A 10,884-nucleotide genomic window follows, 5' to 3' on the forward strand; every position below is an offset into this window, starting at 1 on the left:
AAATGTGTCACCTTTGTAGAACTTAATTTAGTCTAAAACCAGAAGAGTCCCAGTATAAATACAACTAGCAACAATGGGAAATGAGTGGTTGAGATTACATATATGGCCATCAGGGTAATGTTATTAAATAAAAACGTATTTGTTTGTTGTTTAAAGCTCTATGCCAGGGGGGTCAAACTCAAATACACAGTGGGCCAAAGTAAAAAAAATGGGTACTCGTCGAGGGCCAGACTGGTTCAATGTTTATTGCAAAACTTATTGAAATGAACTTATTGCACATATTAAACCTGGAACTAACAAAGCTTAAATGATTGCCTATAAAAACAACATTAATAATAATAATACATGAGACTTGTTTAGCGCTTTTCAGGAAACTCAAAGACGCTTTGACAGACAATTAAAAAAAAAAAAGAAAAAGAAAAGAGATAAACAAAATAGGGGGGGGGGGTTAGTGGTTGAATCCAGTGTTGAACAGGTGGGTTTTGAGTGATGTTTTGAATGCTGTGAGGGAGGAAGAATCTCTGATGGATTGGGGTAGTGAGTTCCAGAGGGTGGGTGCAGCAACGGAGAAGGCTCTGGACTTGAGGTTGGTCCGGGTGGGGAGGGACAGGAGGTTGGCAGTAGCAGAGCGGAGGGAGCGAGTGGGAGTGTGTCTGTGGAGGAGGTCAGTTAGGTAGGATGGACATTAAACATTAAATCATCAGTTGAGTCATTTCTTATGATTACATTTTTCCACAGGCCAACAACAGCTTCAAAAAAACAATTTCCCTCAAAGAGAAAAACAAACATGCCCTGTTGTCCTGAGAGAAAGTGCAGAAGGAAACATCCATTAGACTCAGTGTGCTGCTCTGTGATGCTAGCTCAGATACTTGGCATCTCATCTTGGGTGCAAGGTCATCAATGTTTGGGCTCAGGCTCTGAGCTGAGGAGACCCTCAGGATGGAGTGAAGGTGTGCATGCAATATACCGGCGGGCCAGATCTAATAGTAATTAGAAATTATCCTGCGGGCCGAAATTAAATCCACCAACAGCCTGATTTGGCCCCCGGGCCTTGAGTTTGACACATTACATATTACAATACATGTCATTTGTTAGAGGCTTTTATCCAAAGCGACTAACATATATTCACATGTGCTCTATGCAATCTTTCCTCAGGTTTAAACTGTAACAAAATGATCTAACTACATTTTAATGAAAATATCATCTTTATATATTGCAATAAAGTGTGTTGCATTTTCTTCTTTATTTAGTATGCAGAATAGTTATACAATAAACGACAATACACAACATTTTTTGTCTTGGTCAAGTTAGTCAAAGAGCACTTGTATTTCTTGAATATGTTTGATACAAAATATCCCTTCAGGTTGGTATTGGTCGGTTCAGTTTGTTTTCCGGTCTCTTGGTTGATCTATCTCCATGAGAAATAAAGAAAAATAAATTAAGTTAAACCGTATACAGTCATGATCACTGGAATGGGTTTACTTTCCACTGTCATACACTCTTATGTTATCTAAATGACAGGTTAGATTGCCGCCCAAACTGCTTAAGGTCCTCTATTATACTGTCTTTCATCAACAGGTCTCAGATATACAGTCAGAACATGTCTCTGAAGTGTTTGGCTCCAAACACCAATCAGATCATTGCAGCATCCCATAATCCCCACTGTTTCAGCCCTGTTTCAAAGGTGCTGATTCTTTGTCTGTTACTTTAGATGAAAATAAGGAGCCCCTCCCCACGCCCCTCTGAGAGAGATTTGGTTAAAAAGAACACAATAGCCGCTTTCACACCATGTACTTTGCCGTACTTAGTTCCCAGCATTTAGTTCCCCCATGGAACTAAAGAGCCGATCACGTTCACACCGGAATAAATTCCCTGAGGGAAGATTACGCAAATGAAGCCGCTGACGTCACTTCTTCTTCTGCTTTGGGTTTACTGGCAGGCCGCAAACAACTTCACGGCGTATACTGCCACCCGAAGTCCCCGGCCGGAAGTCCCCGGAGTTGGGGACTGGCTTCAGTAGAAGCTGCTAAATACGGCACTAAAAATCTCTTTTTGGTGTGAACGCAAAATTCCAGGCACTATCGGAACTAAACTGGAAAAGTACGGGTAAAAGTACTCAGGTGTGAAAGTGCCTAATGTGCTCTAGGAGGAGATTCAGGTGATAAGGTGGGGGGGGGGGGGGTACCTTGGTTGCTGATTGGCTAATGGTTACACAAGACAAACAATCGTTATGACATCATAAAGTGGCCAAAATCTGATACGTTTTTATATAAATGGATCTGGACAAAAAGAGAGAATCTTTTTTCCTGAAACATTCAGAATCTCTTTATACAGAGGGGACACATGTTGATGAAGAAGAGACATAAATAAGTGGATTTTGCATAATAGGTGACCTTTAAAATGCAATATTTCTTTGTAAATATAATATCCATGTGTTAGGAGTTAACCGTTAGAGCTTTTATTTTAAAAAGTATTACCCGGATGTGCAGTATCTCACTGCCTCTAACTTCACATTGTGGGCGGAGCTTATCCCCTCTCCTCCTAACGGACAGAAGTCTCGGAGTAGCAGCGGGCTCTCACGGTCCTCCTCTCCCCGGCTTCCTCGCTCCTTCTGCGGCTCTTTTCCTGATGGCAACGCCGGCGGATGACCCGCGGGAAACGGAGGACGTCGTCGTCGCGCTGTCGACGCACCAACACCACCACTTACAGAACATTAACAGCAACAACAATAACAATAATAACAACAACAAAGACAGTGAAGCAGGGGACAGCACGACGACGTCCAGCACCGGGAGCACGGAGCCCGGAGGCGGGAGCACGGAGCCTGGATGCGGGGTTCAGAGCCTCGGTAACGGGTCCGTGCTCAGCCCCAGCGGGGGAAATAACGGGAAATGGGTCCGGTTGAACGTGGGCGGCACCGTGTTCCTCACGACCAGGCATACCCTCCTCAAGGAGCAAACCTCGTTCCTGTACCGGCTGTGTCAGCAGCAGGACCTGCACTCAGACACCGTGAGTTACACAAGAAATTAAACTAACCTGGAGTTTTATTTATCAACTTGAAACGATGGGCTTTTGTGCACAGAAGAAGTCTTTTTTGGTTGTGTTAACAAGTCAGACTATTAGTTATGTGTTATTATAATTAGTTAGTGAAACCCATCCCTGTTAAACAATCAGACTATTATTTGTCTCATGTAACAGTGTGTGGTATTAAGTGATTAGCTAGCATTGACATTTTCTTAATTTCTTCAGAGGTGAAGGTAGTATTCAGATGCTTTACTTGAGTAAAAGTAATACATTGTTGTCAAAAATACTTAATTACAATTATAATGTACAAGTAAAACAAAAGCCCTGATTCAAATCTGTTTTAGTTTTAAAGTTATCATTGTAACACCCCTCCCTGTTAACCAATTTTACAATTATTGATTTTGTATAACAGTGTGTGGCATTTAGTGGTTAGCTAACATCAGTGGTGTAAAGTAACTAAGTACATCAACTCAAGTGTGGACTAAGTGGTGGGAGAAGTATTCAGATGTTTTACTTTAGTAGAAGTACCAAAACATTATTAACCTCTCTAATAATTATGTGTTATAACTGTGTGTGGCATGTAGTGGTTAGCTAACAGTGGTGTAAAGTAACTAAGTACATATACTCAAGTACTGAAACAAGTATTTAGATGCTTTACTTGAGAAAAAGTACCAGTACATTATTGTAAAAAATACTTAATTACAAGTTAATTCAAAATCTTACTTAAGTAAAAGTACAAATGTATTATAAGCAAGACGTTCTGCAACTAAAATTAAAACATACTACATACTTTATACAATGGATATGTGTGCTACATTTAAAAGATGTTAGGACAGAATACCCTAAATAATTAAGACTAAAGCAGTAAGTAGTACCAATACAATATTAAACGTAATAAAACAATCTAAACGTAATACAAATAAAATATAAACCTACCAAACAGAGACTGTACGGCAGGGCTATTCAATTGGTGGCCCGCGGGCCAAATCCGGCCCCGGGGTGATATTTACTGGCCCTTTGAGTATAATGTTAAAAAGTAATCTACTTGAGTGCCTTTATTCCAGAGAGGGTGTTAAATTGAGAGATAGAGGGGAAGACATTGCCTGAAAACTTCGGCTAGCTACTGTAGTGACAACCCACCTACTAGCTACTGTAGAGACAACCCACCTACTAGCTACTGTAGTGACAACCCACCTACTAGCTACTGTAGTGACAACCCACCAACTAGCTACTGCAGTGACAACCCACCTACTAGCTACTGTAGCGACAACCCACCTACTAGCTACTGTAGCGACAACCCACCTACTAGCTACTGTAGCGACAACCCACCTACTAGCTACTGTAGTGACAACCCACCTGCTAGCTACTGTAGTGACAACCCACCTACTAGCTACTGTAGCGACAACCCACCTACTAGCTACTGTAGTGACAACCCACCTACTAGCTACTGTAGTGACAACCCACCTACTAGCTACTGTAGTGACAACCCACCTACTAGCTACTGTAGTGACAACCCACCAACTAGCTACTGTAGTGACAACCCACCTACTAGCTACTGTAGTGACAACCCACCTACTAGCTACTGTAGTGACAACCCACCTACTAGCTACTGTAGTGACAACCCACCTACTAGCTACTGTAGTGACAAACCACCTACCCCACCTACTAGCTACTGTAGTGACAACCCACCTACTAGCTACTGTAGTGACAACCCACCTACTAGCTACTGTAGTGACAACCCACCTACTATCTACTGTAGTGACAACCCACCTACTAGCTACTGTAGTGACAAACCCCCTACTAGCTACTGTAGTGACAACCCACCTACTAGCTACTGTAGTGACAACCCACCTACTAGCTACTGTATGACAACCCACCTACTAGCTACTGTAGTGACACTCACCTAATCTAGCTGTAAGTCCAACCACCTACTAGCTACTGTAGCGACAACTCACCTACTAGCTACTGTAGTGACAACTACAACCCACCTACTAGCTACTGTAGTGACAACCCACCTACTAGCTACTGGTAGTGACAACCCACCTACTAGCTACTGTAGCGACAACTCACCTACTAGCTACTGTAGTGACAACCACCACCTACTAGCTACTGTAGTGACAACCCACCTACTAGCTACTGTAGTGACAACCCACCTACTAGCTACTGTAGCGACAAACCCACCTACTAGCTACTGTAGTGACAACCCACCTACTAGCTACTGTAGTGACAACCCACCCTACTAGCTACTGTAGCGACAACCCACCTACTAGCTACTGTAGTGACAACCCACCTGCTAGCTACTGTAGTGACAACTCACCTACTAGCTACTGTAGTGACAACCCACCTACTAGCTACTGTAGTGACAACCCACCTACTAGCTACTGTAGTGACAACCCCACCTACTAGCTACTGTAGTCGACAACCCACCTACTAGCTACTGTAGTGACAACCCCACTCTAGCTACGTAGTGACAACCCACCTACTAGCTACTGTAGTGACAACCCACCTACTAGCTACTGTAGTGACAACCCACCTACTAGCTACTGTAGTGACAACCACCCTAGCTACTGTAGTGACAAACCCACCTACTAGCTACTGTAGGACAACCCACCTACTAGCTACTGTAGTGACACACCCACCTACTAGCTACTGTAGTGACAACCCACCTACTAGCTACTGTAGTGACAACCCACCTACTAGCTACTGTAGTGACAACCCCACCTACTAGCTACTGTAGTGACAACCCACCTACTAGCTACTGTAGTGACAACCCACCTACTAGCTACTGTAGTGACAACCCACCTACTAGCTACTGTAGTGACAACCCACCCTACTTAGTGACAACACACACCTACAGCTACGTAGTGACAAACCCACCTACTAGCTACTGTAGAGACAACCCACCTACTAGCTACTGTAGTGACAACCCACCTACTAGCTACTGTAGTAGAACAACCCACCTACTAGCTACTGTAGTGACAACCCACCTACTAGCTACTGTAGTGACACCCACCTACTAGCTACTGTAGTGACACCACCTACTAGCTACTGTAGTGACAACCCACCTACTAGCTACTGTAGTGACAACCCACCTACAGCTACTGTAGTGACAACCCACCTACTAGCTACTGTAGTGACAACCCACCTCTTAGCTACTGTAGTGACAACCCACCTACTAGCTACTTATGTGACAACCCACCTACTAGCTACTGTAGTGACAACCCACCTACTAGCTACTGTAGAGACAACCCACCTACTAGCTACTGTAGTGACAACCCACCTACTAGCTACTGTAGTGACAACCCACCTACTAGCTACTGTAGTGACAAACTGTCATTTATTGCATCTCTGCGTGAATGAGAGAGAACAACACAAAAAGAGGTATTTAATCACATGGGACTATCATGCTCTTTTTAGTGTGTTTTTTCTACCATCCGCTCACAAGACAGCCAGTCATGCACGATAAAGAAAAGGAGAAGCGGAGGAGCTTTCATGCTTCTCCATACGCGCGAGAGAGAGAGATGTATGTGTTTCCTAGTCACATGTACGCTGAACACACTCATGAATGATGCAGATTTCTATATGCTGCAGCTGGTGACACGTGTGTGTGTGTGTGTGTGTGTGTGTGTGTGTGTGTGTGTGTGTGTGTGGTGTGTGTGTGTGTGTGTGTGTGTGTGTGTGTGTGTGTGTGTGTGTGTGTGTGTGTGTGTGTGTGTGTGTGTGTGTGTGTGTGTGTGTGTGTGTGTGTGTGTGTGTGTGTGTGTGTGTGTGTGTGTGTGTGTGTGTGTGTGTGTGTGTGTGTGTGTGTGTGTGTGTGTGTGTGTGTGTGTGTGTGTGTGTGTGTGTGTGTGTGTGTGTGTGTGTGTGTGTGTCAGTAGAGAGAAGAGGGTATGACTTCCCTTCAGTCTGGAGTCTCTAACTGTAGGCTGACATGTGTGTGCTCTTATCTTTCAAATGTCAAGTGTAAAAACATTGGGAACAGGCGGAGGAGGATATGGATAAAATGTCCCCAGTCATGGTATATGGGCACGGTACCAATACATGTGGATTATTACCTTTTACTTCATCGTTCTTTAACAGAAGGATCTGACTAATTATTGTTTAATAATCTATATTTTTTTTATCGGACTTAATCTGAAAACACAGATTACAACAGCATGAATCCAACATATATTTTTTAGCAACAATAGAAGAAAAACCTGTAAGCATTTAATAAACACTTCATTGATGATTCTAACTGTTGCTCATGAATCCACATGCTATCACAACATGGGCTAGCTAAATCACACAGCTAGTTAGCTCTGCGTTATTATTTTACTAATTAAGTATACCTTGTCATCAACAATTCAAAACTAAACTAAAAAAATTGCAGATTACTCCAGCTAACAAATATTGGGTATTCCCAGAATCAATATTTTTTTTTAGAAATAATAACTTCTCAGTTCGTTTATTTATTTAATATTGTTTATTATTTGTTCCTTCTTATTTATTTTCATCGTTATGCGGATTAATTATTATTTCAGCCCTGGAAATTGCCTTGTAATATTTGTATTGGTGTGTATGAGTGCATTTGTGTACTTATACACCTGAACATATGGTGCTTATGTATATTCTGTGTATGTGTGAACATATGAATGTAAAAAAAGTCACTTGAAAATAAGTGTTCACAATGTTTATATGCATTTATTATTATATGCATTTATTCTTATTATTTATTTGCCAAGTACATGTGTACATATTTGTATATATAGTATTTTCCTTTTCAAAAAAGATAGTCAACTGGGTTATATAACTGACCCTATATCTAGATTTCATATATATATATATATATATATATGCATTTATTTATTTTTTCCCCAGTTTTCTTTATTTCTTTGTACTCCTTAATTTCTATACGTTTTTGACGCAATAATGCCAATGTCATATTAGGGTGATTCACCGGAGGGCTACTTCCCATAAGCTATGCTTCAGCCCTCCCGCTTCTACTAATTTTGTTTATCTTTGTGTGTATGAATTATACTTTTTCCTTTTTTGGATGAATTAGTAGAATACATTTATAAAAATAAATAAATAAATTGTATGCACAATTTAAAAAGGTATGTTTAAACATATATATGCTTTTTAGGCCCATTTTAATACTCAATTTTTAACAAAGGGGTCCCTGCACCATCTCTCTTTTAGCTTCAGGCACACGTGTCAAACTCATGGCCCGGGGGCCAAATCCGGCCCGTGGTGGATTTAATTTCGGCCCGCAGGATAATTTCTAATCACTATTAGATCTGGCCCGCCGGTATATTGCACGCACACCTTCACTCCATCCTGAGGGTCTCCTCCGCTCAGAGCCTGAGCCCAAACATTGATGACCTTGCACCCAAGATGAGATGCCAAGTATCTGAGCTAGCATCACAGAGCAGCACACTGAGTTTAATGGATGCTTCCTTCTGCACTTTCTCTCAGGACAACAGGGCATGTTTGGTTTGTTCTTTGAGGGAAATAGTTTTGTTGAAGCTGTTGTTGGCCTGTGGAAAAATGTAATCATAAGAAATGACTCTGGAAAAGCTGCAGATAGAGCCATAAGAAATGAATGCAACTGATTATTTAATGTTTAATGTTGTTTTAATAGGCAATCATTTAAGCTTTGTTAGTTCCAGGTTTAATATGTGCAATAAGTTCATTTCAATAAGTTCAGCAATAAACATTGAACCAGTCCGGCCCTCGACGAGTACCCATTTTTTTTATTTTGCCCCACTGTGTATTTGAGTTTGACCCCCCTGGCTTAGGGCCTAAAAAACAATGAAGACACCTGGTTTAGTCTTTAAATGGTAACAAAAAACAGAATGAAAAAATTCACTGAGGCTTCTTCAAGTGTCTGGTTTTGTTGTAACAAAAATCAAAATACCCAAAATTATTACTCAAAATGATTTATGTCACAGAAAAGCAGGAAATCTGATCATTAAAACGGTTAAAATCAGAGAATATGATTATTGTTTGGCTATTTCTGCTTTAAAAATAACTGTCATGGTTATAAAACAGCCAATTATAATAATATATGACTATATTCTAATAGGTACAGCTATATTAAGATGATTTCCAGTGTCTATACTTTGTAGAGCTCAGCTGAAGAGCACACATCCCTTCAGCTAAAGTGACTAAACCAAAACACACAGCCACCAACAAATTGGAGTTAGGAGGTTTTCAGCCGACAGCAGCGATGACTGCTCCCTTGCTGAAGCTCTCCAGTCTGTGGAAAGATTATTCCCGTGTGACCTTCAGGAGTTCCCTCTGCACTGCCTGAAGACACACACTCTCTCTCTCTCACACACACACACGCACACACACACACACACACACTGAATCTCTCCATGTTTCCTTCACTCCTGTCCTCATCCTCGCTCTCAGCAGCTGACTCATTGTGGACGCTTATCGCACATGTATCCTCCATATTCACCTTTTATTATCCCGATCTCTATCACACACACATTCTTGATTCTCGAGAGACACAAGGAGAGGCTTCATTTTTTGTTTTATATTTGACTTGCCGTCATTCTGAAAACCATTGCTGAGCCGTAGCTGAGGCTCTGAATCCTCTGTGAGTTGTGACTACGGTTGTAACGATGTCAGGCGTTTTGATATCAATACCGGTGAGATTTCATGCTATCCAGTTGGATACCATGGTAAGAACAAAACAATAAACCCCATGCACATCAACACGGATCTGTTACCTGTGGCGCAGTGGATCGTGCGTTGGTGTTCGGATCAGGGGGGCACAGGTCTAACAAGTGACATGTAATGTAATGTTACCGTTAGCATTCTGATTTTTGTCAAAACGGTGATAGATTCCTCTGTATTGCTGTGAAAACATCTCCTTCAAACACCTTTATTTATTCCAATTGTACAAGAATACATTGAACACATCATGATAACATTATAATTCCCCTTGGCCCACTTTTGATATTAAAAAGAGCTTGAACGCACCATAGTGTGGACCCTCTGTTCACCAGTTGCTAACGTTAGCTAGCATGGTACACAGAATACAGAATTGCTGCAATCATCTTCATACCAGAGAGAAAGACATGTTTCTGGGTTATTATAAAGGCTTTGACAATCAATGTGTTTTCTTTTTTAAGTGCTTTTGTCCTGCTGTGTGCCCGTGTGTACTAAAAACCAAACATGCTGGAGCAAAAATAGAAAATAAATAAGTTAATTTTCATGAAAAAGCAGAAATCTGTCTTGGATTTGCATGTGCAAAATATGCTACCAAGAAACATTAAAGGTCCCATGTCATGGCCATTTCTACTGATCATAATTCCATTGTTGAGGTCTACTAGAATAGATTTACATTGTTCAATGTTCCAAACTCACATTGGTTTCTCATACAGCATCTCTGTAAAGTGTGTATTCACTCTCTGACCTACACGGCTCGTTGGAGCTCCTGCCCCCCCCCCCCCCCCCCCCCTCCCTGTGAGCCCACTGTGCTCTGATGTGTGATTATGTGTTGCAATGGCATTTGTTAGCAACCAGAAAATGACACCAGTAATGACAAACAGATGAGAATGCTGCGTGGGGTCTGGGTGCCGTGTTGGCGGGACGTTGCGGGGCTCGCTGCTCCGCCCTTTGAGACTCGAGGAGCGGACAGTGTGATCTGGCTTGCTGGTGTCGTTTCCTGGTTGCTGCGAGACACCGTGAAACTCAGCATGAACTCAGCCTGTGTTACAGTTGTACTCGCTACAGGGTGCACTTTGAGGGTTTGTGACTCTGCAGACCGTTTACATGCAGAAAAAGCTTCATAACACACAAGGGGACGGGTGATAACCGGAAAAGCATGACATGGGACCTTTAAACCAACAACAAAAAGAACCG

The 10,884-nt window shown here is 41.8% G+C and overlaps 1 protein-coding gene across 6 annotated transcripts in view; it reads left to right on the forward strand.

The window, feature by feature from the left end:
- Positions 1-2,512: 2,512 nt before the first annotated feature.
- The window catches only part of kctd17 (potassium channel tetramerization domain containing 17), a 55,210-nt gene continuing 46,838 nt past the window's right edge, over positions 2,513-10,884 (forward strand). For all 6 annotated transcript variants that reach the window (XM_034197208.1, XM_034197243.1, XM_034197225.1 and 3 more), the window contains exon 1: positions 2,513-3,009. In XM_034197208.1, the coding sequence (XP_034053099.1) occupies positions 2,629-3,009 (381 nt within the window). In that variant the 5' untranslated portion in view covers positions 2,513-2,628. The remainder of the gene's footprint in view (positions 3,010-10,884) is intronic.

This window comes from Gymnodraco acuticeps, unplaced genomic scaffold (assembly GCF_902827175.1).
Source record: "Gymnodraco acuticeps unplaced genomic scaffold, fGymAcu1.1, whole genome shotgun sequence".
Lineage (NCBI taxonomy): Eukaryota > Metazoa > Chordata > Actinopteri > Perciformes > Bathydraconidae > Gymnodraco > Gymnodraco acuticeps.